The 23819-nt window shown below is 40.4% G+C and overlaps 4 protein-coding genes across 7 annotated transcripts; 1 reads left to right on the forward strand and 3 right to left on the reverse strand.

Moving 5' to 3' along the window:
* Positions 1-2310: 2310 nt before the first annotated feature.
* On the reverse strand, positions 2311-3767 carry rcvrna (recoverin a). The gene is made up of 3 exons (XM_069165421.1): positions 3387-3767; positions 2543-2654; positions 2311-2429 (listed from the first exon to the last, which is right to left on the reverse strand). The coding sequence occupies exons 1-3, from the start codon at positions 3765-3767 to the stop codon at positions 2311-2313; spliced, it is 612 nt and encodes a 203-aa protein (XP_069021522.1).
* A 4026-nt stretch (positions 3768-7793) lies between these two features.
* LOC138207810 (germ cell-specific gene 1-like protein) lies at positions 7794-13747 on the forward strand. The gene is made up of 5 exons (XM_069165329.1): positions 7794-8097; positions 9697-9744; positions 10931-11083; positions 12789-12900; positions 13468-13747. Exons 1-5 carry the CDS (start codon positions 7794-7796, stop codon positions 13745-13747), a joined length of 897 nt encoding a protein of 298 aa, XP_069021430.1.
* A 2329-nt stretch (positions 13748-16076) lies between these two features.
* On the reverse strand, positions 16077-17752 carry LOC138207846 (protein NATD1-like). Its single transcript, XM_069165394.1, has 3 exons — positions 17553-17752; positions 16638-16756; positions 16077-16552 (listed from the first exon to the last, which is right to left on the reverse strand). The coding sequence occupies exons 1-3, from the start codon at positions 17707-17709 to the stop codon at positions 16400-16402; spliced, it is 429 nt and encodes a 142-aa protein (XP_069021495.1). The 5' UTR covers positions 17710-17752; the 3' UTR covers positions 16077-16399.
* Positions 17753-18033: 281 nt separating this feature from the next.
* LOC138207809 (dehydrogenase/reductase SDR family member 7C-B-like) lies at positions 18034-22689 on the reverse strand. 4 transcript variants are annotated; one of them, XM_069165324.1, is made up of 7 exons: positions 22579-22689; positions 20237-20414; positions 20030-20142; positions 19723-19933; positions 19540-19632; positions 19057-19212; positions 18034-18945 (listed from the first exon to the last, which is right to left on the reverse strand). In XM_069165324.1, the coding sequence occupies exons 2-7, from the start codon at positions 20397-20399 to the stop codon at positions 18740-18742; spliced, it is 942 nt and encodes a 313-aa protein (XP_069021425.1). In that variant the 5' UTR covers positions 20400-20414; positions 22579-22689; the 3' UTR covers positions 18034-18739. The 4 variants fall into 4 exon arrangements, with proteins under 4 accessions (XP_069021425.1, XP_069021427.1, XP_069021429.1 ...); XM_069165326.1 differs by lacking the exon at positions 22579-22689 and adding an exon at positions 22304-22366; XM_069165328.1 differs by lacking the exon at positions 22579-22689 and adding an exon at positions 22160-22273.
* Between the last annotated feature and the right edge of the window lie 1130 nt (positions 22690-23819).

The following is a 23819-nucleotide window of genomic DNA, read 5'->3' on the forward strand; positions in this document are numbered from 1 at the left end:
CTTTAAAAAATTTTTAAAAAAAAACAGCAATTCCAACTCGGTCCTCCATTATTATAGTATTTTGAATATTGTTAAATGTTGTAAGGTTTATTTCTATACAATGAAGCTAATCCTAAACATCTGAGCACGTTTTCTAGTTGAATCTACTGCTGAATAAAGTTTTATACTGCTTCAATTTCTCATTTACTAAAGACTTGAAACTATGGAGTACCACAAGTGGCATTGAAACAGCAATACAAACGCTTAATGACTAATTTTAAAATTATTAAAAAAAACATTTTTAATTTGAATTATGCACTGATGGATTGATATTTGAAGTTTAAATATTTTTTTATAATATCTCTTCATTTCTATATTTAAAGTTGAAAGCGTAGGGAAAGCCACCACAATGCAGCAACAGTTTGGTATCAAGTGAATTCCCATTTCTTGTTAACATTCACGTTGTGTTGATATTCGAGTGGACGTGAAATTAGAAACAACTTTTGTCACCAATAACAGATCGTCTAATTTCGCACAAATTTTAACTTTAACATTTTTACCTTTTTAAAGTTTTTAACATACGAAAAATCAAGCTCAACAGACTTAAATGCTATTCCACCAACAAACAGTTGGTGGCAGTAAACTCACCATAAGATGTGTGGGAGCGGTGAGGGAAGAAGAAGCTCGCTCGCCAGCAAGCGTGAATATATACGAATTATTCGGACGGTGAGGAGGGGCTGAAAATTATTCGCTTTTCGTAAATGTTATTTATGTCTTTCTTTTGACTGCAAAAAACGTGAACACCATCCACATAACACATTTTGTACACTCCAATTTAAAACTAAAAACATTTGTAGAATTTGAATTATGTGCTACGAAAGGTCGATTAAATAAATTCGGGGGGGAAAAAGTAATGCTGCAATAACGTGAATTTCAGGTAAGAAAATGAATGACATAATTATAATTATAAACCAAAAAGGGGCAACAGGCTTGGATTTGTGTTGGACTGTGATTAGTATACAAGCGAATCCAGCGTATTGTTCACTGAGCCAAGCCCATATTCTCCAAACCGGACACTTGAGTGAGGACGTTGCTTGTCTCATCTGACCTTCAGCTCCTAAGAGGATTGGTTGATCCAGGTGGATTGTTAACCTGAGCCTAATTCCCTTCATAAGGAGCTCTCGTCCCGACTTTCTTGCTATCAATGTAATGAATGAATCCAAGTGTGAAAAGACACGCTTGCTACCCTGCCAGATACGAGAGAGTAAATTAGAGTCGGTAAAAAGGCTAGTGGCGGGTCGGAGAGCACTTAAAAACTGAATGAGTGAGTCGATTTTACAAAGTTAACGACTCTCAAAGACCTTCCAAAATAATGTACGAAACATTTAGAAACTACACCGTTTGGTGGAAGCAAAAATAACCAGCTTCTTTTTTATTAATTTTTTTTATTTTGATTAAATACATTTAAATATGTAATGAAATCATCCACTTGAGTCAGAGGCCGTTGGGCCGACTAATTTATTCATGCGGTTTTCCCAAAACTGTCAGAGGTTTTAATACTGAAATTTTGCTAAAGTATCCTGAAGTAAAACGTCTGTATGGTTGGACGATGTTTCGAACCAATCCGATCAACTTGGGCGCGGGGCTTACTACACAGTAGAGGGGCGGATGACGACAGGAGGCGGGGAGCATCATGGGGCTGCATATCGAGTGAAGGCAATAATGTGGAGTCACAATAAGCCACTTGAACACATTAGAGGAGTTTTTTTTCTTCGAACACACTTCTAATTATGTAATTTTGATGAACAGAGATTTAAGAGTTTAATCAACGCAAGGAGAGGGACTTTTTAAGTTACCAACATTTAGCTGGACTAGTTTATTTTGCCGTTAACGTTTCATGCTGCTATCACAAAAATTTGACATTCAAAGGTTTAAGTTATGGTGAAATATCCAAAAAGTCACATCCTGGCTAAAATGAAATATGGAGTTACCGTGTCGCGGCTTTGTTGGGCAGAGCAATGATGTTGACAACCAATCCACAGCTGGACGGAGATTTAAATAGATATTTACACTACGTTTGGACAATCGAGGGGCATCGTGGAGAACTTGTAAACAATGCATTGCTTGTTTCTTCAACTACCTTTGCTCCTCTTGCTTTCTGGGTACAAAGACAAAAATGCAACACTGGCTGCTTGCCAAAACAGACAACAAATAAAATGAATGAATAAATGAAATTTAAAAAAAAAAATAAAAAGAGTTGATCAAGCGGACAAGCAGTCAGATCATGTTAAAATGTCTTAAAAACAACATTTTTTTTAAAAATCCCATATACTATTGCTTCTTCTCTTTCAGCTTGTCTTTGATTTTCTGAGGTTCGTCGTATTGTATTAAGCGCAGGATGTCTTTGTTGTCCATCACACCCTGAATAAATTCTCCCTCCGAAATTTTATCTGTGAAGGAACAAATACGAAGCAAACGGGTTAAACAAACTGCTGGTACTTTTGACGGCGTAGTAAAGTGTTGATAGTAACGCGTGAAGGAGTCAAATGGAGTTTTAAATTACCGTTATCCTTCTTCCCGAAAAACGCCCAGATTTTCTCAGCCCTCTTCTCCGGCGTGTTTTCATCCTCGGAGAGGTTCTTCTGGTCATTGATGGGAATCATGTTGAATATTGACTGTAGGAGAGTGAATCGTTTTTATGATCTCTTCAACAGTTAATGCTGAATTCAATCATGAAATACAAATTATTCACAATGAAGAAGAAGGAGGCGACTCTAAAGTTGGGTGCTCCAATTAGTGCTGAAACCATCATAAGAATAACAGTTTTTATGCCATTTGAAGCCATTTGTCAGGCAAACTTGCCCGACATTTTGTGGTTCCAGCTTCTGAAATAAGACTCCTGCTGTTATTTAGTAAAAATTCAATAGTTTGGAGTTTGTTGAAGCAATTTCACAATTTTTTTTTTTAATTATGATGTCCAATTTACAGGTTTTTACAGACTACATCATCATTCAAGAAAATAACCGGTAAAATTGATTTTTAATTTTTTTTAATTTTATTTTTTTAGCAAATCAAAAATGTTACTTGATAGACTCAACAACAAACAGCTTCTTTTTTTTTTTTCTTTTTTTTTTTATTTGTGAGAAGAACATTTTAGGTATTAAAGGGGTAATTAGCAATACATGAAGAGATAAATTATCTGCCAAGCTGAAAATGAATTGATCAAATGAAATGTTAATATAATATAGCATCCGGTTTTTTAACATTTACCCATGTCATGGAAAGTTTTGTGAATATTGCCAAATTTTTTCATTTGTATTAAGTATGCTGGGATAATTGAAATTTCTATTATATCTACTTTCACATGTTCATTGTTGCGCCGCGGTGTAAGTATAAAGTATAAATACCTTAACAATCTCTTGGATTTCGTTTTGGCTGATGGTTCCGTTTCCGTCCACATCGTACAGGGCGAAGGCCCATTCCAGCTTCTGCAGAGTCTTTCCGCCGGAGGTGAGATGCAGCGCGACGATGTACTCCTTAAAGTCCAAAGTGCCGTCGGCGTTCGTGTCGAAACTCCTGAACACGTGCCGCGCGTACGCCGTGGGGTCGGCGTTCGGGAAGAAGCTGGCGTAGATGCCTTCGAACTGCTGCTTGCTGATCTTGCCGCTCGGACACTCCTTCAGGAAGGACTGGTACCAGGTGCAGAGCTCGGCCTCGGAGTACTTGGTGTTGGATTTCAGTTCTTCCAGGAGCTCCTTGGACAAAGCGCTGCTCTTCGTGTTCCCCATCTCGCTTCCTCTCTCCTGCGTTGCACACCTCGGCTGGAACTTCTGCGCAGCTCGTTCGGCGTCGCTCTGCCCAGCGTTTCACCCCGGCAAGCCCCTCAAGGTGCCAAACGGGATTATGGTCATCACTCCCTAAATCCCGACAGCTGTCTTTAAGATTAAGGGGATAACCGCGTCACATGAAGCTATGACACCTTTTTTTGAAGACACGGTTGAATGCCGGCGGTATAAGCAGAGGATTAAACACAACAGGTGGCAAACACTTTAAAAAGTTCAACATCTGGGAAACCTTCGTGTTTCTCAAACTGCAACACCAGTTTTGGATTTAATGCTCTGTAATACTTCAAACTACACTTAAAATGATTGGTAGTAGTAGTATTTGTATTCATCCACCTTTCTTCCTTCTATCCCCCCCCCCCCACACCCCCACCCCCCACCCCCACCGCCCCCCTTTACTATTTTGCTCATTTAATTTTAGATTAAATCTTTATTTGAGAGTTTGTTTCATTTGTAGAACTGGCACTGAATGCTCTACCGTGCAGAATATTATGAGTGATGGTGACAGTAGTAAGTCACTGTACTAATTGTTGGTCAAATAATACATTTCATTGTAATATATGTTTAATTAAAATAAAAAATTCAGTACAATGTTGACTGAAGAAGGCGACAAATGGCAGTTTGACACCGACGTTCTTCACCGGGTGAGTTAAAGGTTTAAAACCTGATCACTGGTATTTGAATCTGAACTGAGGGAGTCAATGAATGCAACAATTAAAACATCTGGAATGATGATAACTCACCTCAATATCTCAAATTGACAAAATCTGGGTGAAATTGTGCTTCTTAGATATAAAAAAAAAAAAAAAAAAAAAAAAAAAAAAAAAAAAAAAAAAAGGCTTCAGGTTCCAGAGGTTAAATATTTCAGATATAATTTGCAGATTTCATACTACTTTATACTTTATTTTTACTTTTATTGCTGCATACTTTGGTTTCTTTTATCGCTGGTGCTTTTTTACTGTCGTATTTTATTGTTACTTTTTGTTGTTTTTGTTTTATGATGACTTGGAATTTTTATTTTTATTTACTTCCTCGGTAAGCTTCTCACATCCCATAGTTCTGTTTTATTGTGACAGTGCCCTCTAGTGGTCGTAGTGATTACAACAGGGGAGTCAAGGGAGCCAAAAAGTCCATGTAGGGAGGATGTCAGGGTGGATGGATGGGTCAACAAACCATTGGACTCAAGAGGCTGCTGTGTTTTACCAACAGGTATGATGAGTTAAAGGACATGTATTACACATTTATTTAAACTTTGTTTATGCTAGAAATATTTTTGGTTTTTTTTTCCTTTGAAACCACTGAACATAATCTGGGAGCGTCTGCATGCCTACCTTTCACCAAATCAGATTAGGAAACCCAAGTTCAATCTTCAACCTTTCAAAATATCATCACATACTTTTCCATAATCGTTTAGGTTTCGGTCATAAAATGCACAAAACATTGAGCAGCTCTATCTCGTGGGAAAAGGCCTTCATTCAAACCTCACATCTGTCCGTTTTATGCTCCGGCAGGTATTGTTATGTAAAAAAGCAATGAGTCCAGGAAGCACCGTACAAACGGCTTACTGCTTAATCAAATGTAAAGCTGGACCGACTCATCCTGTGTTCATATTTTTATTACATGGAAGCTAATGTTCGACGTAATCTCTTTATGTTCAGGGAAATTACTCAGATGCTCCGACTCATGCAGTCAAAGTCGAATTTAAAGAGCAATTAAGAAGACAATGAATCCAAATGTTTTGAGACACAAAGATCTTTCCTCTAGAGGAAAGTAGACTTTAGGAGTTTTTATGCAAATATATATACGCTGTCAACCGTACAACCCATTTTAGAATTGCTGTAAATGTCGGAGATTTGCACTATTTTACTTTTGAGATGCATCCGAAATCTAGTCGAAGACATACAGATACACAATGACAGTAATATGTCATATTTATTGTGTTATAATTGTCCCAACATGAGTTGAACGCTGTCATTGTTGTGGACTTAAAACGCAGTGATGCTGGAAGACTGTTTCTCCGTAAGTTTTGATGTTTCGGCGTGTTTTGGATTTGACTCAGAAAACACGACAGGGTTGATACGAGGGGAATATTCTAGCTTTACTTCCAGGTTGAGTGCAAGTGTGAATAAAAACAAAAAGTACAATGAAGATATGTTTTATAGACTTAGACTAGATTTAGACTTTACACTTTATTAATCCACGGAAGAAAAAAAAAGTCAGGGTTTCACAAAAATCAGCTGGTTTCGTCCTCTGGGGACTACGAACCAAATTCACATGAATCCATCCAAACAGACTGTCGTCATCGGAATACATTTGAAACAATACCAAACCAAGACGACATAAAATTGTATGTTGGCCCAGTTTTGACTTCTACATCAAACTTTTGTAAAGTTAATTTCCAGTTTACTTCAACAAAGCACGTATTACTGAACGGAGAATCTCGTAAGCGGTTAGTAAAATGGACGATCCAGGCAGCTAGCTAAGACCTCAAGTCCGTGAACAAGCGATTTCTTTTAAGAAATCTTTTCCCGTCACTGACTAAGTAGAGTTTCCTCAAATAAACCACGTTTATCGATGGCGAAACCAAAGCCACCGTGCTTTTAATGCCTTAAACGAGTCAAAACACTGACACGGCATCCTCTCGTGGGACTGACGAGTGCATAACGTTGGCGTGGAAATAAACCGGGATTTTATTATATAACGGAGGTGGAGAGGACAAAGTCAGCATGAACCGTCGTGACACAACAGATACATTAATGGCAAACACAGAAGTAGTAGAAGTACAGAAAGGTTGACATCAACCTGAATTCACCTTTTACCAAATATCTTGGTACGGGAGTTACGAAAAGCCGCCTCTGCCTGCGCTGATGTTTGATACGGTTGTGCAACTGATTGTTTTCTTATTATGGCAGCACTTCAGCGAATGATGCAACTCACCTCAAGCAATGTCATCATTTTAATATTACAGCAATCATCCTGAAGCAATAGTTGATCAACCTCTAAGTCTTAACTGCAGAGTGCCAAAAGAAGCAAAGAGGAAACACCTTCTTGTCAGCTGTTGTATTTACCGCGGGATCTCCGAGGCTCACGCCTTAAGACCGCCGTCCTAACCGACTGACCTGACGTTTGTCAGCTCAAACTTACAGCTTCACTTGAAAGCCTGAGCTGCAGAATATTTTGACAAGTTTAATGATGTAAAACCATAAAGAGAGAAAGACAGATGCGCCGGAGTGTTTCCTTCCAACATCTGCCGCCTCCTTCATGTAATTTGTCTTCATTTGTGTGTGCGACATCAGCAAGGCTGTTAGACATGAGGAGATTTGCCCTGCACACACGCACACACACACACACACACACACACACACACACACACACTTTATGGATGGATTTTCATGAAACTGCACACATTATGTCACGGGTCACTGACTGTAGAACAGGCACTCAATTTTATTCCTGAGGCTGCAAAGACTTTCCAAAAGCAGTAAAATCAGGGAGAAACATGGAGAACCTCGTTACTTATTATATTGTAAACTCACAGAAATCTGTTGTTTTTTTTGTTTTTGTTTTTTTACTAATATGGTCAAAGGGAAGTCAGGACCATAATTTTCCATTTGTAATGGATAATATTGCAGGGGAAAAAGATTTGTAGAAGGGGAGGAGCGATGGGTTTGGACGAGCGGCGCAGAGTGAAGGGTCAAAGAGTTGGAAAGAAGCGACCGACGGGAAAACAAAGACTGCCATGGGTTTCTATTGTTCCTGTGGAAGTGCAGAGAAGGAATCCTTTAACCGAGGTGGCGGCGCGTCGGTCGAGTCAGCGGAGGGATGTACGCCGTTCTCACCCAAGGAGCTCCGAACGCAACAAGATTATGAAGATTTGATATATCTGCTGGGAGGCGAAACACGGTGGCTGCATATCGAGAGCCAGGATTAGTTGCCTTTTCATTTCATCTCCCTTCGGCCTGGTCCTCGACCATGAGGCTAGAGCGCGGGCGGCGGGCTTCCCTGGCGCTCACCCTCAACTTTATGGCGTTTGCTTTTGCCTTATCAGCGGTGACCACCAGCTACTGGTGCGAGGGCACCAGGAAGGTGGTCAAACCCTTCTGCACGGGGCCGCCGATGAAGGCCAAGCAGCCGTTCTGCATCCGCTTCAACAGCTCCAACATCAACGACAGCCGCCTGGTGCAGTACATCTTCGAGACGGGAGAGGAGAAGTTTCTTTTGAGGAAGTTCCACGCGGGCATATTTTTCTCTTGCGAGCAGTCGATCGACATGAACGGTAAGACGCCGACCGCGATCCCCCCCCCCTTTGGATTTCAGGCGGGGATAAGAGGTGCAGCCGAGGTGTTTTAAAAAAAAACCAAAAAAAGAGGAAGTGATGATGGAGGAAACAGCAGGAAAATCATCAGCTTATAAATGTCAATCCAGTTACTGCAGTTGCATAATTTTTGAACCCTCTGGAGCCCATTTGTGAAGTAATTTAATTTATGTATCGCGTACAAACAAGGTGACAAAAGAGAAGAACGTTGCTGATGTGGGAAAGATATTTTTTCAAATTTTAGAGATTTACAGGCTTATTTAAGCACATATTTTCTTATGACTAAAGATTTGTACTTTTCTATAGGTGCCTGCAACAGTTTCTGGCAGCTTTATATCCTGATAAATTGACAAAGAAAAGAAAGATTTAATGCCTGTCGGACAGTTTTAAATTTAAATGTATGGAAAAGTCTGCAGAAAGTATCAGAGGATCAATGCTAATCAATAACCTAATTCTAAATTTAATAGCTCTTTAACAGGAAATCATATTGGCCCAAAAACATTACGTGTAGAGTAGCCTGTCATTTTCACCAACGTGTTAAGAAACATGTCGTGACAAAAAGTGTAATAATGGTCAGAATGCAAAATAATCAGATGCATAAAAGACACTCAACATTGAGTGAATTTCTTCTTTTTTTTTTCATAAGATTTAGTTTTTAACTGGCAGAGCTTCCAGATTAGAACCATTTCTCTTTGCGCTGCATGAAAGCCGCCCCAGTTGGTTTCATAAGCTCCGGTAGCAAGACTGAGTAAAAAAGGTTTAATTCAAGATTTACATGCAAATAAGAGACAAATTGTCCATCTAATCTGCTGGCTTCCACCAATATGGCCAGCGTATGTAAACAGTTTCTCAGGAGGTCCAACCGTAAAGTTGAAAGATTCTACAATCAGTTCAGATCTCCGGCCAGAGCGGATGGATGTCCATGATTGTGGACTCCCCTTCTGGCTCGTGAGAGAAATTACGTAAACCCTGTCAACACGTGCACATTTTATAAGCTACGCCTACTCCTAAATAGTTTTGAGCTTTCACAACCACGTGGAAGTGACTCCCTTCACGAGATTCATTCGGCCCGATGACATTTGAAGAGCTGCATAACTTCTAGTTTTTTTCTTCTACTCCCTTTTAAGTTAGCATCGTGCTAAACCAGAAGCTAGTTGGCTCGTTCGGTGGATATGTCTTGCAAATAAATAATGCCGAGTATGCATTCTTCCAGCTGATGCAGGAATGTCTTGCTTACTGTGAAGTGTAAACGTAACGTAAGTTCATTGAGAAGTCCGACTCTTTAGTTTTAAACTGTCAATGCTTTTTTTTGTCAAAATGTTACGACTTTTTCCTTCAATATTGAGTTCATTCAAATTATCTTTCTGTAACCATCAAGATTTTTTTTCTTTTAAATAAATTGTAATTATTCTGAAAATATTACATTTTTGATCATATCTTTGACTTTTTGTCAAAATATTGAACATTTTTCTTGGAATATTTTCTCTTTTCTTTGAGGGAACAAAATGAATTATTATCTTCCTGAAAACTTCATGTGACTGTCTTTTTTTTTTGTCACAGGGTTCGACTGTCGAGATTTCTCAGAGATTGCACCTGAAAATGAAAGAGGTTTGTGAAATCATGTTTATCAACTAAATTTCACACGCAAATACTTAACGTATCGCTAAAATTCACTGACGTGTTTTTTTTTCTGCCAGAATATCTGATCTTGAAGTACAATGATGACAGCATTGTGAAACATATCATATTACAACCAGGACTTAAGTGGAATCAACTAATTTTATTTTAATTAACTTAATATAAATATATAAGTTGAATTAATGCCATGTTGATTCAACTAATATATTGGATGTAGTGGGCGGGACTAATGGATCAGAGGAGTTTCTATTGGTGGATCTGACTTGTGTTGAGCTACACGGAGATCAGTTGACGTTATATTGAAATGCTTTTAAATGTGGCAGCGTGACTTTCCCTTTGGTTATATTTGATATATCATTTCCATTAACATGCCGATGCCTTCAGCGGTACGCTGCTTGGATTTCCATTTGATTTTTCATCGTAGTACAAAAAAAAATGTGCCTTCAAACCTGTTTTTATGCATGAATAACACAGACACAAAAGTGCTTTCATAACAATGTATAGTTTTCTGATTTACGGTATTTCGACTTTAAATGATTCGTTAAATGAGTTCACTCGACTCCTTCAATTGTGTTTTTAAGGAAACACAATTAACATTTCATAGTCCTGCATATATTGGTGGATTTTTGTTATTTGAAGAAAACATAATTGCAGTCTTTACTTTACTACAAGTTCAAATAAATGCTTGTTGGTTTTTTTTCTTCATAATAAGCAATACAGTTCAGGTTGGCGCCAAATTCTGTCCTTATTCTCTGGTGTAAAGTTAAAATGATGTTCCCGTACAGCTAAATTGTTTTCTCAAATTACATTTGAGTGCAACAAAATAAGTGTTTAAAAAAAAAAAAAAATCGTCGTCAGTGAACTTTTTTGCCGACAGATTCAACAGCGAGGTATTTGCGTCTTACCATGTGCATTCATTAACAATATTTACTCCTTATGTTACTTAAAATCGCAGGTTGAGCAGAACTAGCTTTTGCACATAACGACAGCTGCTGTCCTGATTTTATAAATCCATCCACGATCTGGTTCAGGATATCCTGGAAACTAATAGGAGGATTATTGATCAGGGACATGGTATTACTGGGACAACACAACTCATTTCTGCCCCCCCCCCTCCCCGTCTCCTCCCCCCCGCCTGTTATTTCTACATCCCCAGGGGTGCTGTGGTTATGTATCGTGGCCGAGAGTCTGTACCTTTCGCTGCTCTTCACGGGCGGCGCCCTGATGATCCTGGAGCAGTGCCCCTGCTTCAGCGTCATGGACAAGCTGAAGCTCAGTGCCTTCGCTGCCATGTGCACCGCCCTGTCAGGTAACGCCGCAGAAATCAGCTCCCAACTTTCACGTTCACTTAGAAACTCTAAAATGATGATTTTTTTTTTTTTTCCTTTAAAAGGTTGAATATTTCTACGCTGCTTTTTTTTCATCCTTTCGATGATTTATGTTTTATTTATTTGTGTACGAAATGTTCCGTACTTTTATGCAGACACACGGATGTTTGAAGTATTTCATTGATGTCAACATTTTAAACTCAAGACGTGAATATCAACGCGTCTGCGTTTTACTTTGCAAGTCAGCTGGATTTGTGAGATCACGAGATCTTCTTTTTAGGTGTGACGACAGCAAGAAACGAGTTCCTTTAATGCGTACATCTTCCATTTTCTAAAGACAGCAACAAATCTTCCAACGTGCTAACTGTCCTTGTAAATTGTGCTCCTACATTGCGTGGTTTATTTATCCTGCTGGTTGAAGGTATCCCCGGGATGACAGATGTCTCATCCGATCACCATTTACCAATTATTATAAAGTGTTTTTGTTTTTTTAAAGCGCCGGCCCTTCGAACGGTTCGGTGTAACAAACCTTGTATCTCAATACGCTTTGTGCCTCCTTAAATCTACATTATCGTGCAAATAAAACAATTCTATGAGTCTTTCAGTACACTGTATATAAATGCTAACTAGGCGGGCTTAAAGTAAAGTGTCTTTAAAGTCCACATAGACGTGGAGATGAATTGCAGGAGGAGCCCGGCGTTAGCGGGGCGGCGGGTCACGACGGCCGAACAGTCGGCGATCATTCGGAGCAGCTAACCGCTCTGCGTTCGCCCGCCGCCTCGGAGGATTTGCTGGTTTGTGGACTAATCGGATTGGAGCCGGGGTTTTGGGCCGTGCCAAGTACCTCCCCAGAGGAGCTCCCTCTACTCCCTCTACTCCTCCCCACCGACTCCCATCCCCCGCTGTTGTTATGAGTTAATCCCAAGAAAAGCAGCTGTGGCGAGGCAGACTGCAGCGTCTGTCTGAACATCACACATCTGGCTCTTTTTTTTTTTTTTTTGTCTCATCCAAAAGGAATATTTCAGGCTTCAACATCAGGTTTTACCGGTCCGACTGCAATGCGGTCCTTTAAAGCAGCTCGTTTTGTTATAGTAGTGTTTCAATAGAAGAGTTCATCTCGGATCCACACCGTGAGTTCATCCTAGGTTTTTATAAAAACAGCTTTTTAGAAACTTGAAAATTAAGAGGTAAAATTGTATGCCACACATTATTGTATATCTTTTTCTTTTCTTTTTTTAACTACATGCCACGTTCACGTATGTGAACATAAAACAACAAACACTGGCATTAACAAAAACTACTGTTCGTGCATAAAATAAAATAAAAACTAACATTAGCATAGAAAATAGTATTACCACAAAAAAAGTTAAAAACAACTAACATTTACATTTTGAAAAGCGAATTATGGCATTAACATAGGCATTAAAAAATGAACATTAACAAACAACTGGCATTAGAAATAAAAACACAGGAAAGTGATTCCCTTCTGACTAACTGTCTCAATATCCATATTAAAATCACTATTATCGATCAGCTACTCAGGATTGTAAAAAGAAACTCATAAAACATGTTTCATTTTTCTGGAAAATTAAAAGCAATCTTCTTGTGTGCCAACTTTTTAGGTTTTTTTTGTTCTAGTTATTAGTTTACTGTGTAATACACTCTGATTTGTTTCTTGTTTCTCAGGCCTTTGTGGGATGGTGGCCCACATGATGTTTACCACTATATTCCAGCTGGCTGTCGCGATGGGGCCGGAGGACTGGAGGCCCAAGACCTGGGACTACAGCTGGTCTTATGCGTAAGCACTTTATTTCCGCTAAAATCATCCCAGCTTGTAAGCAAAAAAAAAAAAAAACAAGTTGAAAATATTTTCCCCAGAAAAACAGTATAAATCTTTGGGTCTTTTAAAAAAAAAAAAAAAAAAAATTCTACACTTTTTAATTGACGTCACTAAATCGAGAGACTGCCGGCTAATATCGTTTATTTGGATCATACTTTTGTCCACAGATTGAAGATGAATCTACAGAGATTTGTTACAGTGGTGAATACTATCGATAATGATCGATATGAAACATAAGAGTGCAAAATAGAGTTGAAAATTGAATTTGAAATAACTTCACTTCGAAGATTTAGAGTCGCTGACTGGGCAGTTTATTCACTTTTGTTTTCCGGTCGTATAAAAGCCACGAGAACTATGATTTTTATTTTTTTTTTTATTTTTTTTTTTTTTAGTCGATCGTGGACTAAATTGATTACTTAGACGCTCAAATAAAAATGGCGCGACAGTAACTTTGATATACCGTGTGCAAAAAAAGTTTACTTTGCACGTCTGCAGTCTAATCTCGTTTTCGACCCTCTTTCGCAGCTTAGCATGGGGCTCGTTCGGCACCTGCATGGGCTCTGCGGTGACGGCGCTGAACCGCTACACGAAGACCATCATAGAGTTTAAATACAAGCGGCGGAACATCGAAAAGAGCCTGATGATCAAGCAGAAGATGATGGAGCTGGACCTCCCCGAGCAGATGTGGGACCGGTATGAGGCGCCGCCAGAACCGACGATCAACGGCCACAAACCGTCCACGGGAACGCCGTACGTGGTCGAGATGGACGACGTGCCGGAGACACAAGGAGAGGTTTATTGTTGAACCTTCATCTCCCCCCCCCCCTCCCCACCCTCCTCCCATCCAACGCCGTGACCCACTGGAACAGTTTTTTGATTTCCTGGACCCAGATTGACTCTTGTTCCTGGATTTAAATGTCTAATACGTCGAGCATTCGTTCCGTTTGTTGTTCCTCGCCGCACATCCGATGTGCGTCTGGGCAGCCGGAACCCAGATTCTGTGTTTGGTTTTTTTTCCAGAGATAATGTGACACGGTCGGCTTTGACATAACATGCTTGTAATCAAATCTCTCCATGTGATATTATCTGTGGGAGGAAGGGAAAGAGGGCTGCAGGTTTTTTTTTTTGCGTCTTCACACTAAGCTGTGGCGAGATGCAGGATGTGCACACGCCCTTCGTACCGGCTTCAACAGCTGAATCGGCCTTTTTTTTATTTTTTTTTATCGAAGATGCGTTGAAATTGGCTCGACGGCCGACTCGATGAGAGGAAAGAGCGGAGCACTTACAACATGACTGCGCTGGACCGTCGCAGAAAATGACCAGAAAATGCTGCGAAACGACCGAGAAAGCCCACAAAGACAAAAACAACATCAAAACGATTCATTTCACCGTTTTCTGTTGTTATGAAAAAAAATGAAAAAAAAACAATAACTGTGTGTCTGGTTTAAAATCAGCAATCTGCTGTCTTTGATTGTGATTCATGCGATGCTTTTCTTAATGGTGTGAAAGTACATTTTTCTAATTAGAGACATAAATCAAACGCTGACAGCAGCAGGCCACGACAGGAAATGTCATTAATGGAGTTGGACTGACATCAGTTGGAGCAAAAGTAGATGATGCATTACAGAATATCTCCTTATCGCACGCTTTATCTCTTACTGAAGATGTAATGAAAGTACAAAATACAGTAAGATTCTGCTTTTTATGAACGGTATGCTCTTCACTCAGCCTAATAAATCCAATTAAAACCTTTGATATTGTTAGTATCTCTTATTGTGAAGGTCCCCGTTCAGCCCTCGTTTCTCCCTGCAGACGAACCGCCGCTGTGGCGTCGATTCAAAGCTCGTTTTGAGAGGAAAGGAAAGATTTCTGCTTCTTACGGCATCTTTCTTTTTATTTTTTGAACCATTTTCCTTCCAGTTGGGATTTTATCTGCAACACAGGTTCACCGAAGGTTCATCACAGTTTAGTCCTGTTTTACTTCGATTTTTTTTTTTAACTATATAAATGTACATTATAATTGGAGTCATTTGAATGCTGCAGACGTGAAACACACTGCTGTACGATGACCAGATGATCATTCTGCTGAATGTTGTGCTAAATTATGAATAAACCCACTTTGAAATTAGAAAATAAAATATATATATATATGCTAATTATAAATGCAGAATTTGGTTGAGAATTGGCACATTTTTTTAAGTTTTCTTCAGTATCAAAGTAATTCATTGATTGATTGAGTCTCGAGTTCACGAGTTAGGGGGATCGCCGAAGTCATCAGGGTTCATCCTCTGAAGACCTCGAACGTCTGTAATCCATCAGCATGTCGATATGAGTGACGCCCTAATGCCAACAAGTACGAGTTTTTCTCTCGTGCTCATCAGCGTGAAGGCGATCTTTGTATTATTACTGACTCATTAATACGCGACTAGAAATTTCATCCCTTTCTGAGCATTTTGTGGCTTTTTACCGTACGGTGGACGTCTGAAGATGCGGTTACGCAACATGCAGTCTGAAGACATTTCAGAAGGTTTGTCACGAAGGTCCCTCTCTCCGACTCGGGTTAGATTTCAAACTTAACCTTGTAGAAAAACACAGGTGTGACTGCGAGGGGTTCCTCCCTTCGTCACGCGGCCCTTCAGACCCTCAGTGAAGGACTCGGCAGACACCTGCAATCTACATACCTCAACACGCACACACACACACACACACACACACCATCATTTACCTCCTCCACCAGCTTCACTGACAGCTGGAGAGGCCAGAAAACAAGCTTTCAGCACTAATGAGGCGCTCCTGCTGGAGGGGGCGGAGCCTGCGGGTGGATCATCCAGGTGATCACCAAGTGACAGGCTGCGTTGGACGGGTTAGTAATCACTCCGGGAGGAGGGTCTTCAAGAAGATCTCACTGTTTTAAAGGTGCAACAGAAGACCTGTCGTGGTCCGCGGGTCTTCAGTGTCCCAGCGGCGAGAGATTTTCGTGATTTGCAGGACAAAATAACACAAAACCTGGTTGTAAAACACGTCTTTTTGAATCTTCTTTTCTCCTCAATGACGGGATCATTTTCAGATGGACCTCCAGAAAACTAACCAGAAGGAATGACTTCAGCTGAAAATATAAAACAAAAAAGATAATGTCTTCATTAATTAAATTTAATTGCAAAAAAAGGGGACAAAATCAATATCCCAACATTACACCTTAACAAACAATACAGACAAACCATTAAAAAAAAAGTGTAATCTGACATACAAAATAAGCATCAGTTTAATAGTCTCAGGTTGAGAAATGAAACGTCATTTTCAACGCTCTATTTATTTAGATTAAATAAAAAAATGCAGTTATTTTACCGATGTATACTTTACATTACATTCATTATTCTTTAAATATGCTATAATTTACACTAACGCTGATTTGGCATTTTCACTTTTCATTCAAGTCCCACTTTAAATCCAAGTGTAGTTAATGTGAGGTAGCATCGCTGCCCGTGGTGGACAAACAATTGATGACGAGGTCTTTATACGGCTGCTGTGGGTGGTCTTCGATGAATTTCTTTATGTACCAACAGGACACGTGAGCCTTCAAGTCTTCTTCAACCAGGAAGTCCATGGCAGCCTGTGAAAGGAGAAATAAATTGTATGTAAGAAAAATACCTCACTTTTAACTTTGCAGGAGCAGACTGATGCCCTGAAACTCTCACCTGCGACAGCAGCGCCGCGACACCTTGGCCCCTGAACGTCTCGGGGACGAAGGTGGACATCAGGTCCACCTCCTTTTCACCGGTGAATCTGTAGTGCAGCACGGCGCATTCATGGACCCCTGAGGACCGAGAGGACAGGAAGCACTTCACAATGCAGTTAACACACTAGTTAACAAGACCAGGATCCCAAAGGGGGGGTGTGACATGACACGACACTGGTCGTTTCCAGGTGTGCACAGCTATATTCTCCATGAGGCAACAAACATGCAGTAACAGCTGTTTACCTGGAATTATAGTTTATTCTTTTATTATATTTTGGAGTAAATTAACTAATGTTTTTTTGTTGTTGTTTTTTTTACTGAGAGCAGTTACAACCTCCTCTGTTTAATTTAAATGTGGGGAGTTAGATTATCCATATTGGAGAACGAAACAGACAAGAGGTTATGAACACACAATACCAAACTCCCTTCAAAAAATATCAGTATTTAGGTCCCAATTACTTGTCTGCTGCTATTGTGATATTGCCGAAAGTTCACACACAAAATGCAGTGTAATGTGTTTGTTCTGCTAATTGTATACATGCCGAACCGTTAGACTGGTCGAACCAAATCCTATAAAGTACAAGTCATCGATATCGGCTGGAGAAGTGACCGTTGCGAAAGGCTCCTTAAAAATCACAGGTTTTTTGAATGGAGTTTCGCTGAGCTTTCTCTCGCGAGATAAACAGTCTGCGTGTGAGTTAGGAACTAATAAACAGCTGGCACAGCAAAAGCATCTGAATATTCTCGGTAGAAAATTAAAAAAAAAAAAAAAAAGTGGTTCAGTAATGTGTGTGATTAGGCCGCCGGTTGGACGCGGGCTCTCGTACAGGATCTCCCCCCGGCGACGGAGCCTCGTTCCCGGGCGTGTGCTTACCGGCGCCGCTGCCTGGAGTGACCGTGAAGCGCCGGTTGAGTCGGTCGTGCTCCACCGAGACCCCGCGGCCGCAGCTTAACGCAGTGAAGGCGGTCTGCTGATAGACGTCCAACCGGTGAGTTAATGCGGAGAGTCTGGACAATATTTTTAAGGCCATTTGTTATAAAACACAACTCGACAGCGTGTAGAAGAGGAGTCGTTCTCCAACATGTCCGCTAGAGGGCGCCGCATGACAATGGTTAATTATTCACGAGATTTAATAACCTCTACAAGAAGACCTGCAAGGTTTAATTAATTTAGTTAAATGAAATGAACATGATCAAGTTGAAGCCATTTATTTAACTTTCTCTGACGTTATGTGGAAACTTTTGTGTGTGACCTTGATTCTAGAAATAAGCTGTTGTGAAAATTAGATTTTAATTTAAGGGAAATTAAAAAAAACAAAACATTATTAAAGGATGAAATCGATTAAAATAAAAAATGTGACAACAATACTACTTTTATTTGTATTCTAAACGTAATCAAGTCGACAAATACAAAAACAGAAGCAACATTTTTCACCTTTTTATGCAAATTCTGCATCATCATACACCTCCTGAGGGGGCCCCCTGTTGGCCCCCCCACTACACGTTTCTGCTTCAGCATTTCATCACAGACCCAGAAACCAACCCGAACTGGAGCTGTAAAGATTTGTAAATATTACATTTTATATTTGATTGGTTTTTTTTAAGAAAAAATGACAAAATTCATCCCTTGAAAGCAAATAAATTGTAGATTTCCATCAAAGTAAACTCAACATATTTGGATTTTGACTCAAGAAAAAGTAACATTAATTTGCGCTCTGGAGGGGAATAAAAAAAATCAGCATTTTTTTTTTTTCCGACATTTTATGCACCAAACAATCAACAAATTATTAACAAGCTATTTTCTGTGTGTAAAGTACTTGACAGACAAAAAAGAAAATGGAAGCGACTCGATGAAACACAACTTTATAACTGTTCGGGGGAAAGGAACTGAGATGGAGGATTTGATATCACGGATAATCAGTGGAGCAGATTTCTAGTGATAAATCAGATTATGTGGACAGAAACGATATGGAGGAAATCTGGGCTCCGTGGGGAAGGGGGATTATCAATAAACAGGATTTCATCCAGAAAACCTTCGGGGGTCATAAATACTCGACAGCTCTACATCTTCTCGGAGGCGGCGGCGTTGTTCACGCCCGCCGCCATCACAGCGAAGAAAAAGTTGGGGAAGAAGGACCTGGCGTAGACGGCCGCCCTGGGCAGCGAGGGAGCGATCACCACCTCCTTCCTCTTGTTGTTCAAAGTCTTCACGATCTCGGCGGCCGCCTCGTCCGGAGAGACGCCGAGCGGCTTCTTGGTGTAAAGCACTGCCGAGAAAAGAAAGATGAAAAAATAATAATAAATCCGGCTGTAAAAACGAAAGCCGTGAATCGCTGTGACGTCCTCTGATTTTTAAAAAAAAAAAAATTTTTACTCACGCGACCAGACGGACTTGGAGGTCGCCGCCTTGGTCGTCTCGGACGCGGAGCGGCTGATGAAGGTGTGGCTGATGGTGCTGACGGAGACGCCGTACTCTTCCACTTCGGCTCTCAGGCAGTCGAAGAAGGCCTGAACGGCGTGTTTGGAGGCCGCGTCTGGAAAAACACCGGGAAGAGCAACTTCAGCTGTTGAGGCTAATGTCATTTGTTTTATGCTATTGGCTAATTTTAAAATAACGAGATTATTTATTAAAACAAATTTGTGCTGACTTTTATTTATTTTCTGGTCTCTTATTTGTTTGCTTATTTTATTTGTCTGAGTGTCTTTATGCTAACATTCGTTGTACTTTACGTATTTTTCTTGGAGCAGTATTCACCGAGGTATCCCGCTTGAAACCAGTTTTAGAGCGTTGCGGCGCCTCAAATAAGACCTAAACGTGTCCTGTGGTTTTTTCCCCTTCTTCATTAAACCTCTGAACTCACACGCGGTGCGGAACGGCACGGCCAGCTTCCCCTGGATGCTGTTCACCAGGACCAGGTGACCGCTTCTCCTGGAGATCAGGGAGGGCAGCACACCTGGAAAACAGAAATGTCAACCACATTTCACCGGCTAAACAAAAAAACAAAACAAAAAAAATCCAGTTTCAGGTGGTTTCCATCGTCTACCTTTAGCCAGCGTGACGGGCCCGAAGTAGTTGTTGTCCATCAGCAGCTTGTCCGTCTCCAGATTCAGACTCTGCGCCGGAGCTTTGACCTTCATGCTGCCGTTGAAGATGAGGATGTCCAGGCAGCCGTAACAGTCCAGGATCTTGGCGACGGCCTCCGGCAGGCTGCCCATGTCTCCGAAATCCAGCAGCACCAGCTTCGGGGGAAACGTCTGAGTGAAGGAAAAGGTTTTTGTTTTTTTTGTTTTTTTGTCACCTCTTCCACCAAACCGGTCGTCTGACGTCGTTTTCGGCGCTCGTAAACTTACTACCGTGGGATCCGAAGCGTTCGCCAAGTCGTCCGCGAGCTCTTCCAGCTTCTCCCAGCTTTTCCCGCAGAGGATGAGCCTGGCGCCTCCTCTGTGAAACACGCCTGCGCATTCTTTCAAACGAGACGCGCGACAGCTTGAGACATCGAGGCGAATCGCGCTCGAAAGCGTTTTCCTTAAAACCGACAACAACAACATTTCTGTTACCTTTTCCGAGGCCGGACAGCGCGTCGGTTATCACCAGCACCTTGTTGCGTACGGACGTTTTGGACAGCAGGCTGACGATCGCGCCGTAGAGGTAGAAAAGTCCAGCGGTCAGCACGACCACGAGGGGCACCAGGAGGACGGTGGTGGTCCACACCGAGTCCATCTCCTGCAAGATGTCCTGGAGAAATGCTTTACTCTTAGTATGCAGAAATCAAGTTTGAATTCTTTTTTTTTTTTTTTTGGAAGCTTCTAATAAACTACAAGCACTGGTTAGCCTAGCTTAGCATAAAGACTAGAAACAGAGGGAAACGGCTAGCCTTCCCCTGATAAAAAAATAAATAAATCCACCGGCACCTCAAAAACTCACAAGTTTGACCTTTTCTTTTCTTTTTTCTTTTAAACGGTACAAAAACCAAAAGTGTAAAAATGCCAATCTACCTTTTTTTTTTTTTTTTTTATCATAGTTATCACTTTTCTAACAAAGGTGCCATTAAAACATTGTTTTTCACCGTGAAACGTCAAATTGTAACTTTCACACTTGAGTTTTTGTACCAGATAAAGAAATGAAAGTATAATGTGTTGATTCGTGAGCATTAAAAAGTGCTGGTAACCGTTGGTAACCGTTTCCAGTCTTTGTGCGTTAACCTCTGCTGACTAACGAGAGCGGCAGAGAGAAAAAAGTTTAAATTAAATGGAATGAAAAACCACCGTTGTTGACGTTGAAGTCGCGGTCAGTCAACAGGTTCCTCCGTTGAAGCATGTTTTGGAGACGTAAACATGCTTCTTTAACGGAGAATGATTTTGGTTTTTCGGTGATGAAGATGAGATGGGATGTCAAACACCATCGAGGAGCTAATGAAGGAGCGTTTCGTACCGAGAAGCTCTCTGGCTCTGTTACAGTCGGATCCATCTCACCTTCTACAACCATCTTTAAATCTAACTAATGTTCTTATGAGTCTGAAACAGAGACAGAGAACACAGGTCTTAGTTTTCATTTCAGGAGTTTATACATTTGTGTGTGTGATTCTAACCTGATTACTGATTGGACACACGATGATTACAGTCGCTGTTTGTTTTCGTCGTGTTAACGGACCGGAACCACAAAGACACACAAAAATGACTCGGAACAACTCAAAACAAACGCAGATGAAAACAACTACAGAAAGACACAAACAAATACAAAGACATAAAACAACTACGTAGAGTCTCAAAACATCAACAAACGGCGGCGGTGCGACACAACGGACACAGAGAGACAAAACAGACAAAATTATCACTGTGAGACAAAAAACGAACACAAAAAGGCACAAAACGGTCGCAAAGACGCACAAAACGCACACAAAACAACTACAAAGAGACAGAAACAATGGAAACAGACACACAAAACAGCTACAGCAACTCAGGGTGACTACAAGGAGATGAAAAATGACGACAAGGACACAAAAAACAAACACAAAAAGACAAAACGGCTTCAAAAAGATGCACGACGACTATTAAGAGACACAAAAAGACTTGAAATGTCTTCAAAGACACAAAACAGCTGCGAAGAGACACAAACAGCTACAAGGACTTAGGACTCCAAAGAGATGAAAAATTGAATAACACACAAAAAAAACCTAAAAAAAAACAACGACACTACGACTCGAAACATCTACAAAGACATTTGAAGCAACTACAGAGACACAAATTAACCACAAACAGGTGCAACATAACTACAGACTGAAAATGTCATTAAAGAGACCAGAACAACCAAATAAATGCAAAACAACCACAGATGAACACAGAATAACTACAGAGATGCAAGACAACTGCAAAGAGATACAAAAAAAAAGAAAATGACCACAATTAGAGAGCAAACAAACACAAAAAGACACAAAACAGCCACGAACAGCAATGAAAAACAACCACAAAGTCTGTTTTTACGTCTCGGCCTGCTGCTCCGATGTCAGAGGGGCCAGGTTTTTATAATAATTCATCCACACTGCCAGTTTTCTGTCATCTGAAACGTTAAAGACCGACACTCAAAACGTTGAGTCCGGCCGGAGAATTTTAATTTCAAAAGATAACCTTTCAGTTTGGAGGTTCACTCCGGCCGAGCCGCGGCTGTTCGCCCGAGAAGACGCTTCTAAATATAAACCGGGCTCTAAAAATAGACTCCGTCGCTCTCACAAAGGCTCAATGTCACGAGGACTCCCCCATTTCACTCCAACAAAATCAAGCCCCCCCCCCCCCCCCCCCCCCCACCACCACCACCACCACCACCACCACCACTGGTTGCAGAAGTAGCTTAAAGAGTCTGAACTTCAACACTGTAAATAACTGAATTCTCAGCCTCCACTCACTGCTTCTCCTTCTCCGCTGGTCGTCCGGTTCGGTTCCCTCTCCGAGGAGCTGTGGCTGCACGCCCTGCGGCAATACTCTGGGATTTGAGCTCTTTTAATAGCAGCACAGCTGAGTCAGGTATTTTCCATGTATGTTGTCAACGTGGTATGTTTAGAATGACAGGTGGAGGAGGAGGAGAGAGGAAGGGGGGCTGCTGGGCTTTATTCTGTATGATGCAAAGATGAATTAAACACAGTAATACATATGGTTTCAAATTTATGCCAAAAATGTTAAGATAATTTGCAAATGAACAATGCTGACGGCTTTTTAAATGATCACCAGGCTCATCTGTGTGTTTCTACATCACAAATATACCAGCAAAAGTAATCCATTTCCCTGCAGCGTACACGGTGTGGTGTCAGTCATTTGTATTATTTTTATATACATAACTTTGTATCTAATGATATTTTCATTATACACTGCTGTGTCCCTCTATTTGAGGTTTATGAGTCTAATTCTGCCCTCACTTGCAAGATTTCAGGTATATTTCTCTATGACGTGTTTCACTTATGTTGTGGGGGCATAAATCTGGTCTCCCTTTAAATAAGTTCCCTTTAAGGGGAAATCATTAAATTTTTATTATGAAGGCAGTGTAAATGGATGTCCTCTGAGATGATGGAAACATAATCATGCCTGTGTTTGTGACAATTAAAGGCTTGACAATTCCTGTCAATTACGTTGTTTCAAGTTTAAACCAGATGTTGGCACCATCAAAATAAAAGCACGTACAGTACATCACTGTATATGCTTTTATAAATGAAATATATTAATGTGTTTGAGGTTAAATAAGACTGAAACAATACCTTGCCGTTTTCCACTTTTGTTTCACATTTTAAAGGTCAAACAATGAATGCAATAGGTCAGGATGTGTGGCAGATTATCAGCAATACAAAAAAAAAAATAGTTGTATTCCTATTTGCAAATTTTATGGTGCTTTAAACTGATATTTAAATCAGTCTTTGTTTTATTTTTTAGAACTTATCAATCAGGCTCAGCTCTTTTATTATATTTTGTATTTTCGTTATATATATAAAAAAAAATTTTTTTATCTAATATTATTCAATTTCATAAAAACATATTCTTCAACTGAACCCTTGCGTGGTTGGGCCGACTGGTTTTATTTTGAAGGGCTCACCGGATGTTGTGTGTTTACCTCGCGGAGGGTCTCGCAGGTTGTTGTTTTTTTTTTGCTGCACTGATA

This window comes from Embiotoca jacksoni, unplaced genomic scaffold (genome assembly GCF_022577435.1).
Source record: "Embiotoca jacksoni isolate LCO1_2020_lvr unplaced genomic scaffold, fEmbJac1.0.p SCAF_34, whole genome shotgun sequence".
In the NCBI taxonomy this organism is placed as follows: Eukaryota; Metazoa; Chordata; class Actinopteri; family Embiotocidae; genus Embiotoca; species Embiotoca jacksoni.

Coding starts and splice junctions, on each gene's coding strand:
- rcvrna (XM_069165421.1), bottom strand. CDS start 3,767: ATGGGGAACACGAAGAGCAGCGCTTTGTCCAAGGAGCTCCTGGAAGAA. Junction 2,655..3,386: donor AAATCCAAGAGATTGTTAAG/GTATTTATACTT, acceptor ACTCTCCTACAG/TCAATATTCAACATGATTCC. Junction 2,430..2,542: donor TTTCGGGAAGAAGGATAACG/GTAATTTAAAAC, acceptor GTTCCTTCACAG/ATAAAATTTCGGAGGGAGAA.
- LOC138207810 (XM_069165329.1), top strand. CDS start 7,794: ATGAGGCTAGAGCGCGGGCGGCGGGCTTCCCTGGCGCTCACCCTCAAC. Junction 9,745..10,930: donor TGCACCTGAAAATGAAAGAG/GTTTGTGAAATC, acceptor CTACATCCCCAG/GGGTGCTGTGGTTATGTATC. Junction 12,901..13,467: donor GACTACAGCTGGTCTTATGC/GTAAGCACTTTA, acceptor CCTCTTTCGCAG/CTTAGCATGGGGCTCGTTCG.
- LOC138207846 (XM_069165394.1), bottom strand. CDS start 17,709: ATGGCCTTAAAAATATTGTCCAGACTCTCCGCATTAACTCACCGGTTG. Junction 16,757..17,552: donor CACTCCAGGCAGCGGCGCCG/GTAAGCACACGC, acceptor CTCGGTCCTCAG/GGGTCCATGAATGCGCCGTG. Junction 16,553..16,637: donor TCGCGGCGCTGCTGTCGCAG/GTGAGAGTTTCA, acceptor CTCCTTTCACAG/GCTGCCATGGACTTCCTGGT.
- LOC138207809 (XM_069165324.1), bottom strand. CDS start 20,399: ATGGACTCGGTGTGGACCACCACCGTCCTCCTGGTGCCCCTCGTGGTC. Junction 20,143..20,236: donor GCTGTCCGGCCTCGGAAAAG/GTAACAGAAATG, acceptor CTCGTTTGAAAG/AATGCGCAGGCGTGTTTCAC. Junction 19,213..19,539: donor CGTGCCGTTCCGCACCGCGT/GTGAGTTCAGAG, acceptor GTGTTTTTCCAG/ACGCGGCCTCCAAACACGCC.